This window comes from Leucopleurus acutus (assembly GCF_964270905.1).
Source record: "Leucopleurus acutus genome assembly, chromosome: 2".
Lineage (NCBI taxonomy): Eukaryota > Metazoa > Chordata > Mammalia > Artiodactyla > Delphinidae > Leucopleurus > Leucopleurus acutus.
Window position 1 is genome coordinate 166,925,603 of NC_139143.1, and position 15,346 is coordinate 166,940,948.

General features: G+C 44.6%; 1 protein-coding gene across 1 annotated transcript in view; it reads left to right on the forward strand.

Annotated features, from left to right (window-relative positions):
• Window positions 1-15,346, forward strand: part of CSMD2 (CUB and Sushi multiple domains 2) — a gene marked incomplete at both ends in the record, with an annotated part of 666,422 nt that overhangs the window by 454,097 nt on the left and 196,979 nt on the right. The window contains 3 exon segments of the mRNA XM_082863599.1: window positions 2,131-2,300; window positions 12,022-12,178; window positions 13,967-14,158. Coding sequence (XP_082719725.1) covers window positions 2,131-2,300; window positions 12,022-12,178; window positions 13,967-14,158 — 519 coding nt within the window.

The following is a 15,346-nucleotide window of genomic DNA, read 5'->3' on the forward strand; positions in this document are numbered from 1 at the left end:
ACAGATTGCAGGCTCTGGTCAATTCCTCTGCTAAGGGCACTAATCCCATCATGGGGACTCTCCCCTCATGACCTCATCTAGACCTAATTACCTCCCAAAGGCCCCACCTCCAAATAGCATCACACTGGGGAATCAGGGCTTCAGCCTAAGAATTTGTCAGAGGGACACAGACATGCTGTCCATAGTAATGACTTATGTGACGTCTTAGGAACCTGAAGCTGGTCCTGAACTGGAAAGGGCCCAGGGAGGAGGGCTTGTCCCACCAATCAGAGGACTGATTGGTGGGACATGGTCACTATCTTCAAAGTTCTAAGGAGCAGCCTTGGGGACAAGAGAACACACAGAGGTACAACTAAGCCCACTAGAGGCTCAGCTCTGAATGTTCCTGTATCACATGCTCCCTCCACACTGCTATGGCCTAGGACACTCCAGGCTCAGGGCAATTAAAGTTGAATATGTGGTGACCTCAGGGTCCTTCCAGCCAATGACTGCCTAGAATAGGGACACTGAGGAATGGTTCAGGGAAAGCAGATGTGCTACCACCAACCTCAGAGATTCTACGTATGCTCCGAACTCCCCATATGTCCAGACAAATAATGGGCCTGCCATCTGACTTGTATTTATATCCTTCTAGAACCTAATCATTTTTAGAGTTGGCCATCCTCTGAGGTCAGCGTCCTCCATATTTATTCATTCATTCATTTGGCAAATATTTATTTTACAGACAGTCTGGGCTAAGCCTTGGAAATTCATGGATTCGTTAAGCATGACCCTTACCTTCAAGTAACGCACAGTTTGGGTCGGGGGTGCAGACAAGAAACAAGCCGTCAGGGTGTGATCTGGTAGACGCTCTGCCACAGGGAAGCCCAGGAAGAGGCTTCACAGTTATCAAAGACCCTAGAGAGCCAACTGCAGGGTCCTTCAGCACATGCCCTGCACTGAGCTACCCCTTTCATCGCTGCTACTGTCCTGCCCAGGCATGGAGCAGAGCCAGTGGGTGCTGGAGATACAGAAATATGACCAAGCCCTAAGGCACCCACAGGGCAGTGGAGGAGATAGAAATGTTAACAAATAAGTAAAATGTGATGACCGGGCTTCCCTGGTGGCGCAGTGGTTGAGAGTCCGCCTGCCGATGCAGGGGACGCGGGTTCGTGCCCCGGTCCGGGAAGATCCCACATGCCGCGGAGCGGCTGGGCCCGTGAGCTATGGCCGCTGAGCCTGCGCGTCCGGAGCCTGTGCTCCGCAGCGGGAGAGGCCGCAACAGTGAGAGGCCCGCGTACCACAAAAAAAAAAAAAAATGTGATGACCGCTATAAATAGAGGTATAGGAACAATGGGGAAAGAATGACTAATTCTGGAGGAGCAGGAACAGATTTTGAGAGGAAGGTGTGAATTCATTAGCTGTTGAATTAAACAGGGTTTCCATGTGTCTGTGCCAAAACTTTCTTCAGAGCCTCAGAGGCCCTAAATTCCAGGACCAAGAGGGCTGAGTTGTCAGCCCCCTCCTCTCCTTGAATTGAGAGACTTGATCTAAATTGCTAAGTACCAGGGTCTTTAGCTTGAAAACAGGGATGCTAATTGTGCCTGCCGTGTGGGGATCGGTTGCTGTGGCTAATGGCTGAAATGATCCGTGTAAAGCTTGGGAGATGCTAGCAATTATTATTCAGTCTTGTCCCCTCCTCGTTTGTATCCTCTGATACTGAAAGGCTTCATCCCTCCTCACTTGGCTGCCCCCATCGTCCCCTGACGCCCTCCTTGGTCATTTCTGTTGCTATGATACTATATGAACAGGTGGGAGGGAGAATGGCTGCTTCATAACACTGTAAAAGTAAAGGGTGCCTGGTGGGTTTATTTCTATTTCTGCGGAAGAAAAACAGACAAATCGAAGGAGAGAAATAAAGGAACGTAACAGAACTACAGGTGGGCAGGTGTTAAAAACAAACAAACAAACAGAAACTTTGATAAGCATTCCTATAGACAGGCAGACAAATGGACAGATAAACGGGCACTCTGGCAGGTAGAGAGGCAAGCAACTTGTCATCTTTGTAAGGTCCTCCAGCGCTGTGAGTTGTTTGTTTTCCGGATGTAGCTGATGGGCGTTAATCTGTGATTATTGTGATTCTCTTTCCAGCTGAGTGTGGGAATTCAGTCACGGGCACTCAGGGCACTCTGCTGTCCCCCAACTTTCCTGTGAACTACAGTAACAACCACGAATGCATCTACTCCATCCAGACCCAGCCGGGGAAGGGGATTCAGCTCAAAGCCAGGGCATTTGAACTCTCTGAAGGAGATGTCCTCAAGGTAACACTGATAGATTTCATAGAGTATGTATGTTACGGGATGCAAAAGTATGGTCACCACACTCATTTATCTCTGTGTGAATGACCCAACCTTTCTTCTTCCCTCCTGAGTCCCAAGATGTCCTCACGCATCTGGGAGAAGTGAGAATCTGAGACAGAAGTGTAGGCGAGTGTACTCTAAAGAATGTGGCTTTAGAGTTTGCTTAGGAGCTGACTGCTCTCAAGTATGTACGTGATTGAGTAGGGTTGTCTGGATAGTAAATCACCACAATAAACTCAGTTGGAATGGCCAGTGGATCAGGTTTTCCATTGTGAACTCTGACCATCAACCTAGATGAGGAAGAGTTCATAGAATATGTGCATTTGTGTAGATATGTGTGGCTACAGATATGTTTATATGTATGTTTCCACATGTGTCTGCGTCTGTGTCTGTATTTGGTTTGGGTGATCTGTGTCTGTACATACTCGTGTTCTGTGTGCGTGCATTTGTGTATGTTTTGAGTTTACATTTCAGTGACCGGTGGGCTGTTTCAGTAGCTTCAGTGTACCATGGTGATGGCCTGCATGTAGCAGTGGGGTTGAAGAAAGTGGATTCAAGATCTACATAAGAGAAAGAAGTGAAAGGACTTGGACTAAAGAAAGGGTTATAGAGAGGGACTTGTTAAGACATGGAACACACTATGACTGTGTTTCTTTGTATGTGTGATTTGTACCTCCAATAACACATCGTGAGTGTGTAATCAAAGAGTTGACTCTGGAGAACTTATCAAAGAGCTGCCTTATTTAAAAGGATTATAAGGAAAATCTCATACTGAGTAGGTCCATTTTCATCCTAGGCCAAGAAACTTTTTTATCTTATTCTAATATAGTTTTATTCCCTGTAGCCAGAGAAGTCTAGACATTAGAAACAACCAAAAGTCACCACTCTAGAAAATCCAAAGAGAAACCATTAAATAATCCCCACCCATTAGGACTCTCTGTAGATATGATGAGTACACTGTGCTTTTTATGCAAAGATGATACTCTTGACCCACCCTCTGGGGCGTGTGTGTGTGTGTGTGTGTGTGTGTTTGGAAGGCATTTCTCACTTTTACCCAATTACTCTTGAACCCAAGGGGAAGTACCATGAGATGACCAGTTGGGACCGGATATGCCTGAAACAGAACAGAATATGGCAAAGTGGCCCAGGAGGGAGTGGGTTCCTATCTGGCTCCTTAAGCTCTACTTTTCAACCTCTAAGCTCCCCATACAGAGAAATGCAGTGTGCATCTCCCAATAAGTGAACAATAGACAGGACTTTATACTTTCCAAGGGCCATGTCTTCAGGCGTCTCCCTTGACCTCCGTTCTCTCCATCCATTTGTTCATCATCAACAACAGAGCCTCAGAGGACACACCCAGGGCCAACAAGGCCAGAGGGACTTCCGTGCTCTAGTGCTGCAGGTGGAATTGAGGAAAGCTGGACAATGCAGAGACGTTCTTGGAGGAAGGATGCTGTTAACCCTGCAGAAAAGGCATTTTGGAGACACAGTTTTCGGGTTTTGAGGGGAGTGTGTGCAGTTCTGTGCATGTGGCCTGATGGGACCAGCATAAGGCCTCCTGCCTTGGTTGCTGGAGGCCACATGGAGCGTGGCTGGTGCCCAAGCGTCCTCTCTAGGGTGGTCTGGACTCAGAGTAGCACCTAAGACATAGTCAGCAGGTGTGCATACCCCACTGCACTATCAAGGTTCTGCCTCAGGGTTGAGACAGAAGAGAGACTTTTGGAGGCGCTCAGGGTAAGAAGGGAGGGACCTGGGGCACCATCCCCAGGTCAGAGGTCAGGGAGGGCTCAGGCAGGGATCAGGACCTCAGGTGACCCTGCAGGGCTGTAGGGAGAGGGAAATGATTTCCTGTGTTTCTTTGAGGGATCTTCCCAGACTTCAGACTTGGTCTCTGCAGCCGCCTGCCCGGCTGGCCCTGCTACCAGCCTTCTAACACTGGGCTCCACCTTCTTGCCAAAAAGCCTCTTCCTCCCTTTCTAGGCCCCTGTAGTGTCCTCCTCAGAAGGTTGGGCTGTGGTGCTGACCTGGCCGAAAGGCCATCCACACGATCCTGTAACCACCAGAGCTTCCATAGTAGGGGGTCTGGGGAAGGGAGGGCAAGGCATCCAGGGAGATCACGTAGTTTCCTGTTCTAACTCTTCCCCTCAGGACCCTTGCCCTCCCGAGGGAGAACCTGAGACACGAATTATTTTGGAGTGAAAAGAAATGCACGGTTATAGTTTCCACCCTGCAACCACTGTCAGCTGCAGTGGCAATGCTCTTTACACCTGTCACTCCGATCTACCTCGACACAAAGAAGGTGACACCCAGAGTCACCTCCAGGAGCACCCTGCCCTTGCCCTGGTGTAACTGGCCCATCTGCCAGAACACTGATGTATTTCCAATCCTGAGGATATTTGTCCCTCCCAAGAACCCCAGTGCATACCTGGACTCCTTCCTGCCCAGCGAGACCCGCCACTTCCTCCACACTTGCGTCTGACCAACCCTCCAAACCTTCCATACACTCTTGGATTTCTGACCCATGAAATGACTGTTTTCTTGCATTTGTGACTCTCAATCTTTTCCTTACATTTAATAACTGAAAATTTCTTAGACCTCACCCTACACATACTCCAGCTTGTCTCCTAGAACTACCGGATTTCTTCTGTTTTGGCCTCTACCAAAATTTCGACCTCTGTCATCTGCAAGACATCTCCTCTAAATGCAATAGTGTGGAAAGACAACAGCTCCCAGCTCAAGACGGCACACGAAGCCCATGTATATAACTACATCCTCTACGGTTCCCACGGAAATGACTAAAGGGACATGAAAACGGGAAATTAGGCAAGGGTGCCTTTCACATACAACTTAAAGGAATATTTGCCAAATGGAATACCCCCCAAAAGGGGTCCATTTTGAGAAAGAGCCTAATCAAAGTGTAATTCACATAAGTGAATTGAAATCCTGCCAGTGGATTAAGTGCTAGAAACCTCAAGGAAAGAATGCATCTAAGACCACCTAACTCAGAGCAGCAGAGCCTGGAGCCAAGGACACACCATGGGGCTGTTGGCAGGGGCCGGATCTCAATCCAACTAGCTCTTCTGGAAGCGCACAGGGTCTGAGAAACCACACAGAGCCAGTTCCCTCTCAGCATGACTTTCTGGATTCTGTTTGGCTATTGTTGGCAAGCTGGATAAAGCAGAGTAATGCCATGGCTGGCACCTAACAAGAGTGGGCAAGCTCATTTGAGAAGAGGCTGCCACAGTCATACACACACACACATGCACATGTACACACACATACACATATATGCACTCTCCCTCACACACACATGCTTTAGTACCAGGAGCAGGAGAAGCTCCTACTATGGCCTCTTCTGGCTTAACTCTTCTGCTCCCCCTTAGGGGAGCTACTGGGTCTTTCCATTATCCATTTTTATTTTCCATCTGTCATGGTGTGCCAACCGGAAAATGAACTGGATATGTGTGAATATTCAGTAGATCAGAAGAAGGGGACCTGTCTGAGGAGTCAGAGTTAATTGCCCCTCTGCAAGCAACAAAGAAAAAAAAACACTTTAAAAGCTTCTAATTTGTATTCTTAACAGGATTTGAGAGAATATTATATTTATGACACAAAAATAGGCAATAATGAAAACAAAGCAATCTGAGATGAGGGAAGACTGAAGAGATGAAAAACATAATCACCCAATTAAAAGATGGAATGGAGGCAATGAACAGAAGATGGTAAACCACAGAAAAATGAAATCACTTTATTATAAGATAAATGTGAGAACTTCTCTCACATCTCAAAATGAAATGAAAAAGAGAATTCTTTTATATTAATAAAATGCACAATCAATTCACAGTAAAACTTTATGTGCCAAATAACATAGCATGAATAAATTAAATAAAAATTGCTAGAAATGTAAAAAATTTTAATAAAGTCACAGTCATTGTGGAAGATATAATATACCTCTGTTAGTCTCTGACATATCACCTAGGTTAAAAATAAATAAGGATTTAGGTAGCTTGAATAATATAACAGAATAAATCCAAAGAGAGTGGAAGAAATACTTTTAAAGATAAAAGCAAAAGTGACTGAAAAAAAGATAAATTTAAAAAATAGCAATTATCAACAAACCAACTGGTTCTTTGAAAAATAGTAAAACAGACAAAATTTACGGGACTGATCAAGGAATAAAGAAGCCACGAATATGTAATTTTAAGAATGAAAAAGGAATATAGTCCTAGATAAGGTAGAGATCATGAAAACAATAAGAAAATGTTTAGGAAAAAGCAGACAAAAAATCTGAAAGCTTAAATGAAATGGAAATTTTTATAGATAATAAGTACTAATATCAAGAAAAAATACAAATCTGAATAAACCAATAACCATTTAAAACATTGGAATTCTCCCGTATTCTCTCTCAAAGTTCCCAGACCTAGCATATTTTACAGGTAAAATCACAAAACTTCAAGAAACAATTAATCCCTGCAATAATCAAACTGTGTCAGAAAAGAGAAAAATTAGTATCCATCTCCCCACTCACTTTATTTAAATAGGACAAGTAGAAATATTGATATCAAACTGAATAAGGGCAGCATAAAGTATTAGGCCAGTTTCACTTATGACCATAGATCTAAAAATCCTAAATACAGGGCTTCCCTGGTGGTGCAGTGGTTGAGAGTCCGCCTGCCGATGCAGGGGACACGGGTTCGTGCCCCGGTCCGGGAAGATCCCACATGCCGCGGAGCGGCTGGGCCCGTGAGCCATGGCCGCTGAGCCTGCGTGTCCAGAGCCTGTGGTCCACAACAGGAGAGGCCACAGCAGTGAGAGGCCCCCGTACCGCAACAACAACAACAACAACAACAAAAAATCCTAAATACAGTATCATGTTGAATCTAGCTGTGCATTAAAACAAAAATGACCAATAGGATGGATTCCAGGAACGTAAGGATGTGTCAACATTACAAAAGCTCCTAATTGTCTTTATTGGGCAACCCATATGAAATTGTCATTTTTGTAGGTCAAAAGCGGTCCAATATCAGCAATTTCATCCTATAAACAGATTAGGAGAGAAAAATACATGATCCTGCCGAAGTGTCCCGAAACATCATGTGATGAAATTCAGTACTGAGTCATGGTTTTTAAAAATATCTCATAAAGCTATGGACAGAACTTTCTTAATCTAATAAAAATTTTCTGCCAACACGTATAACAAACATTATACTTAATGACAAAACTTCTAAGGATTCCCAGTAAAGTCAGGAACAACACCAGTTCTGCTACCACCAATAGTGTTCAGATCCAAGCCACTGCAATTATACAAAGAAAAGAACAAAGAAACTGTAACAATTAGAAGAGAATATCCAAATTGTCTCTTATTTGGAAACTATAAAACAACCAGCTGATAACCTATCAGACCAATAAGACAATTTAGCAAAGCTGCTGGTGTTTCTACAACCAATTCAAACATGTATTCAGAGGTGGGGAGAAGGTCTCATAATAGAAACAAAAACTGTAAGACACCTAGGAATAAGCCTAACGAAAATGTGTATAATCTTTACTGAGGAAATTATAAAACTTTATACTGAAGGACATAAAACTAAAATAAATGCAGGGAGGTTTCATATTCAGGGCTGAGCAAAGGCTATGAATAGGCAATTCACAGAATAGGAAAGTAGAATTGATAAACATACAAAAAGATATTCCACTTCAGTGATAATCATGGACATACAAATTCAAATGGGATACCATTTCACACCCATCATATTGGAAAATTTTAGAGTGCCTGAAACTATCAAGTGTTGGTGAAGATATAAAGCAATGAAAGCTGTCACGCGTTGCTAGTGAGAGATTAAATTGGTATTACTCTTTGGAGAGCAGTCTGACAACATCTAACAAAGTTGAAGATGTGCCTTCCATGTGTAACCTGCTTCTCTTCGCTGTTTTAGTTCTAGATATATGCCCTAGGGAAACTTGAGCACCTGTGTGTAAGCAGACATGCATGCAGCATTGTTCATAGGAATGTTACATTGAAACTGTGTGTTAAAAGCTATCCATTTAGCATATTCATTTTGAAGGCAGCCATCTTGCTGAACTGTCTTATTAGATGTAGTGGTATGTGCATATCAAAAATCAAGTTGTATGGGACTTCCCTGGTGGCGCAGTGGTTAAGAATCCGCCTGCCAATGCAGGGGACACGGGTTCGATCCCTGGTCCGGAAGGATCCCACATGCCGCGGAGCAGCTAAGCCTGTGCGCCTCAACTACTAAGCCTGCGCTCTAGAGCCCATGAGCCACAACTACTGAACCTGTGTGCCACAACTACTGAAGCCTGCATGCCTGGAGACTGTGCTCCGCAACAGGAGAGGCCACCGCAGTGAGAAGCCCGCACACCGCAACGAAGAGTAGGCCCTGCGTGCCACAACTACAGAAAGCCTGTGCGCAGCAATGAAGACCCAACTCAACCATAAATAAATAAATAAATAAATAAATAAATTTGATTTGTACACCTTAAATATATGGAATTTTTATTCATCTGTTACACTTCAATAAAGCTGAAAAAAGTGGAAACCTATAATAGATAAAAAGAAAGAAAGAAGGTTAGATGTAATGGGTGTGTATAGATTCTCTTGGATTTGTCAGGGATAAATCCATCACCTGTATATAATGACGAACTGGACCATCAAAGCAATTTTCTTATGGACAAGCAATATTCTGTTAGGAAATAAATGTATACAAGGGCCCAGTTCCCAGTATCAATAAAAAATATAAAAATGCCCAGGAGTAAGTACAGAATTTTACTGAGAGATATGAAAGACAACTTGATTAAAATGGAGCCAGATGTCATGTATATGGATAGGAAGATTTACTATCATATAGATATGTTTTCTTTCTTATCAATCCAGGCATTTAATATTAATCAGTCAGAATTATACAAGTTGTTTTGGGTCTTTTGGAGGGATTGGGAGTAGTTGTTTCTCTTAAATTGAGAAAATTCTTCTTGAGTTTATCTAAGAGAATAAACATGGGAAGACAATTTTTTAAATTAAAAGAAGACAAATGTGAGGGGACTCATCCTACCAAATATTTAAATATATTACAAAGCTACAATAATTAAAACAGTTTAGATCATGCACAGGAATAGGCAAATAGATAACTGCAGTAGAATAGAAAGTTGAACAAAAAAATTTATATAACTATATATGTGATAAAGTTGGATTTAAAGTTGGTGATGAGTGGAATATTTACAAACAGGGTTTTGTTAAAAATGGCTAATCAACCAGGAAGAAAATATATCTTATACCATATTCCAAAATTCCAGGTGGATTTACGAACAAAATTACTGAAAGAAAATATTGGTTTATTTATTTATCGTACATTTGTTGAGTGCGTCTTATGTGCCAGGGCACATATTCCCCATATTCTGGACAGTGATATGCAAATGATTATATTGTGGGTTGGGTTAATTTTATGATGGTAATTTCTACAGCTGTTTAAGTGCTGTTGTGGAAAAAATATTTAATGATTTGAAAAATATACACATTATATTAAGTGAAAGAGCAGGTTACCATATAGTATCTATAGTTTGATCTTGCTTTTATAAAAATATAAATTTAAAAACTATATAAGGAAAGATATGCATAGAACAAAGCCTAGAAAGATAGTCACGAAAATGTTATGAGTGCTGAAAGTTGCCTTCAGTTTCTTCGTGCTTTTCTGTGTTATAAGTTTCCTGCAATGAATATTTTATCATAATGACATATTAAGAACAAAAATATTCTTAATGAATTAAGATGAATTATGCTTTGAAATTAAGGAAAAAATCCTATTTCCATTATACTTTTATTGATTAACAACAATTTCTTAATACCATAATATATCTAGTGAGTGTATAAATTTCCAATTATCTCATAAATGTAATATTTTTTAAATTTACAGTTTATTTGAATCAGGATCCAAATAACTTGTACATATTGGATTAGTTGCCTCAAGTATTTTTTTAGTCTTTAGGTTTTACCTCCATCTCTTCTTTTTTACTCCCTTGTAATTTATGTGTAACTTGTTTATTTGTAATGTATTCATTTCATATGTCCCTCTGTCCTCCATATTTCCTATAAGTTGGAAATTGGATCCAGTGGCTTGATCTGATTCAGGTTTGATGTTTTTTTGGCAAAATGACACCATAGGTATTGGTGTGTCTTCCATTAACAAGCACATGATGTCTGGCTGTCTCTCTTATTGTGATGCTAGCAAGTGTTGATGATTAATGCCTTGATCAGTTAATTAGAAAATATATGGTTTTTTTGTTTTTTGCGGTACGTGGGCCTCTCACTGTTGTGGCCTCTCCCGTTGCGGAGCACAGGCTCCGGACGCGCAGACTCAGCGGCCATGGCTCACGGGCCCAGCCGCTCCACGGCATGTGGGATCCTCCCGGACCGGGGCACGAACCCGCATCCCCTGCATCGGCAGGCGGACTCCCAACCACTGCGCCACCAGGGAAGCCCCCCAAAAATATAAAACTCTTTTTATAACAATCTGGATGCAGCAGTGGGCTGAACTCTTTGAACTGGTGTCATGTCTATGTCTGCTGGCACTCTGGAATTCTCCCAGTCTATCAGCAATATAAAACAATTGCACATAGGATCTGGAAACAGACTTTTGAAGCTCCCAGGGGCCTAAACAAATCTCTGATATACAGCACTGTTAGCTTGAAGGGTGGCTTCTTTTAGAAAGCTTTGCTTCATGAATAGTAGAAAGAATGGAAATATTGTTCCAATTTGCTGGCAGCTGGTACCACATCCTGTGCCGCGCACAAATATTCATCGCCCACCCATAGATCCCATCTTTGATGTTTACCAAAGCAACAGGGCGTCCCTCACTCAATCACAAACTCTGTTGTTATTTGCACAGTTATCTGGAAAGGAGCAGCAACCTAGGAACCCGGGGAGCCAGTTCATTATTCTGATGATTCTTGTCTTTGCTGGTGCTCAGCAGTTCAGGGGACAGATGGGAGTCAGGGAAGCCAGATGCCTGCACGATTCCACCCCTGGCTTGCTCCAGCCCTCGTTGGAGCCCTCATTTTAGGAGGGAAGGGGCAGAGACTGAGCTTGGGGAAGGGGAAGATACCATGACACCTGACACGCTGGACATTTTAACTCCATCCTGCTGGATCCTAGGGGTCATGTCCAGCAGAGTGTGAGACTGAGGCCACTGCCACAGTGGGGTGGGATTAGGGAGGAGGACGATTGTCTCATCTCCTGGAAGGGCAGGATGGAGTGTTTAGCAATGCAGAAAAGTCAAATGCTTGCAGCCTGCCTGTCTGCAGAAACAGATGGTTTGGGCACTCAGGCAGCCCCAACCTGGTCTCCCCAAGCTGCTGAAGAGTAAGCTGGTACCATCTGGGGGTGGGGGAACTAAGACCAGATCTCCTCTGGAAAGGTTAGAACAGCAACCAGTTCCTAGGGGTATGATTCACACCGAGATGGGCTGGGCACAGAACTGGTACCAAGTAGGCTAGCGGGGCTGGTAACTCACCCGGTGGCAACTCCACTCTGCTGTCTTCCTTGCATCTGATGACTGACTGTCCCTCTAACAGTTGTTATCAGTGCTAAACTCTGGGAATGTGGGCTGTTGGGTGGGAAACCCTTGTTCAAGATAAGGCCATGCTGATGTGGGGTTGGGGTCTCTCCCGTGTCCAGGTCTACGATGGCAACAACAACTCCGCCCGTTTGCTGGGGGTGTTCAGCCGCTCTGAGATGCTGGGGGTGACATTGAACAGCACGTCCAGCAGTCTGTGGCTTGATTTCATTTCTGATGCTGAGAACACCAGCAAGGGCTTTGAGCTGCAGTTTTCCAGTAAGTCTTTTTCTCATCTGAGTGGACAGTGAAATCGGGCTTTCCCCGGTTCCACACACAGAGAGGCTGGGCTCTGGGACATCACCCATCAGTTAGTGGGTTTGATTTTCTCTAACTGGTGTGTGCTTAGCTGACTGTTTCCCCTAAGGCATTGTGCCCATGATTTGGATAAGCTGCCACTTGGCGTACAGCTCCATGGTTACACCTGTGAGTAACTTAGCTGAGAGTCACAGCACACCTTTGACTCACTAATCACCATTTACTCACTAAAAACAATAAGCGCTGAGCCTTTGAATTAAAGCAACCAAAGATAGCCTTTCCTCATGATGACAGTTATGAACTAATGTTCAGCTACAGTCAGATGTAAAAAATGCAAGCACTAATGTATAATTAGGTTCTCTTTTACTACTCCCTAAAGAGTCGAGGCTTGATTCTTTCCCTTTTTTCCTGATTTTAACTTTCTCCTTTACTCCTGAGATTTCAAAAACAGAAAGCACCGAGGTGTGTACACAGCCCCAGAGTACTTGGGATGACATCTCCGTACTTCGGCTTCACAGCTATTTTATTCATCTATTTGAGCTTCTCCTTGCCCCGTAGCTACAAAGAAATGTGCTTTTGTAGCCTATTTTAAAAGCCAGTGAATATCCATCAACTGATAAATGGATAAGTAAAATGGGACGTGTCCCTCCATACAATGGGCTATTATTTGGCCATAGAAAAGGATCCAGTTCTGATCCATGCTACAATGTGGGTGACCCTTGGACACATGATGAGAAGTGAAAGAAGCCTGTCACGGTACCTGTAGACACATGTATTGCATGAACCATTTATATGAACTGTCCAGAAGAGGCAGTTCCATAGAGACAGAAGGAAATCTGTTAGTTGCCTGGGGATGAGGGAGTTGAGGGGAAATCACCTTCTCTTTGAGGTGATGAAAATGTCCTAAAGTCGATTGCAATGTTAGTTGCACAACTCTGTGAATAAACTAAAAGGCACTGAATGATATACTTTAGTTGGGGGAGCGTTTAGTATGTAAGTTATGCCTCAATAAAGCTGTTAAAATAAGAAAACCGATGAGTGCACTCGAGATTCCTCTTGCCTGGGTGTGTAGGGTCTGTGCTGTTACAGCAGGCCCATCAGTGGAGGAGGATTAAACAGAGTCATATTCAAATGCCGTTTCTATCATCTGAGATTGTGTGACTTTGGAACAATTTGTGTGACCTTCCCGAGTCAATATTCTCAGCTGTGCAATGCACAGTTACCCCTCCCGGTAAGACCTGTGAATAACAAGTGAGAGCTAACACAGGCGGCCACCGTGCCCTAGGAGCTCTGTGTAAGCTCACAGAGGTCTCCTTCTCCAGGCTCGTTCAATAGAGTGTATTTAAGCAGGACAAAATTGAGCTTTGAAACATACATTTAGAGTGACTTTTCCATAGTACACTCTCCCATCAGACTGTCTCAGTTAACAAGATGGGAAGAGCAGCTCCCGCTACCAAAATGCTATGGGGTCAAACCAACAAAAAAAAATAGGAAATCCGGACTCTATACCTGAAAACTATTAAAAGCTGTCCTGGGAGAAATAACTGAAGTCATGTACATATAGCAACAGGGAGAACGAACAGACCCTCACCATGTGGCACCCCGAGGGGCGTCTCCATCAGGACCCAGGGGCCTGTGCCGGGGGGCTTCCTTAAGGATGCGTGCTCTTGGTGGGGGGGGTGGGGAGGGCGGGGTGTGGTGTGTGCCATGACACGTCTTGATCACCCTTATCTCTTCTCTCACCCCCAGGTTTTGAACTCATCAAATGTGAAGACCCAGGAACCCCCCAGTTTGGCTACAAGGTTCGCGATGGAGGCCATTTCGCAGGGAGCTCTGTGTCCTTCGGCTGTGACCCTGGGTACAGCCTGCGGGGCAGTGAGGCGCTGCTGTGTCTGAGCGGGGAGCGCAGGACCTGGGACCGGCCGCTCCCCACTTGTGTCGGTAGGAGGCCTCTTGCTCTTCAGGTGACCCCCCTCGGGTGTCCCCTAACCCCGAGTACCCAGCTCTGGTCTCATTAAGGGTCTCCCGTTGGCCCTCACACTCCAGGGCCTTGGGGCCGTCTGAACCGTCCTGTTCACCGGAGTCATGGCTGGCCCTGCCCACCCTTCCGCATGTCCTCACTCTCACACCTTATTACACCTGCACGACAGCAAGGCCAGGCGGTGGCTTGCCACTGTCATACATTTAGCAAGCGGGACCAGAGCCAGGTCATGCCCTCAGAATCGTAATCCTCTCTTGGTGGAGAGGTGGGAGGGTCAGTTAGAAGGAAGAGGTGGACTTTTTGCCTGGTTCCAGGGGTTCCTTCAATGCCAAGTCTCAGATGAGTCTCCAGCTCACTCTGGCCTCAGTTTCCCCATAGGCAAAATGGGGCTCATGCTTCCTTTTCCGGAATGTTGAAAGAGTCAGGTCATGAACTAACATCTGTCTTGTTCTTGAGAGTCAGATCATGAGCTAGCATCTATCTCACACTTAGGAAAGAATAAGATAATGAACTAGCACCTTCTTAAGCCTGTGGCGCTTCCAGCATGTCAGCACAGGCTCTCTGGAAGCTTCATCCCTGTGTCACAGGACAAGAGAAGCCTGGTTCAAGGCAGAGGTGGGAAATAGGCAACACCCGTCCGTCTGTCTGTGTGGCCTTTCCACCTCTCACCCCCCGCCTCACTGCGCGTGTGACCCTCCCTGCTGACCGGGATTCCACCACGCTGCTTTGTCCTGTATCCCCAGCCCCGTACACCACACCTTTCCCTCTCTCCGTCTCCTGCCCCATGGCTCACAACCTCAGCATGGCTGTGCAGCTCTGGTTAATCTTACAAGGACAAACCATCCACCGGGAGAACGTTTAAGTGCCTACTAAGCGCCACCTGCCAGAGTCCTCGCAGGTGCATGTTTGGGTATGTACAGAGGCGGAGAAATAAAAAAGGAAAGACTAAAGCATTCTGCCTGCCCTTGGGGAGTCCATACCCTGGCAAGGAGAAGAGACACATAAACAGGTCATTATAATACAAGATAAGCACGGTGAAAAGAGTAAGTACCAAAGCGTTGAGGGAACTCGAGGAAGTTGTGCCTAGGAGGTGATATTTCAACTGAGACTTGAAAGGATGGGTAGACGCCACCCACAGGCGGGGAGGT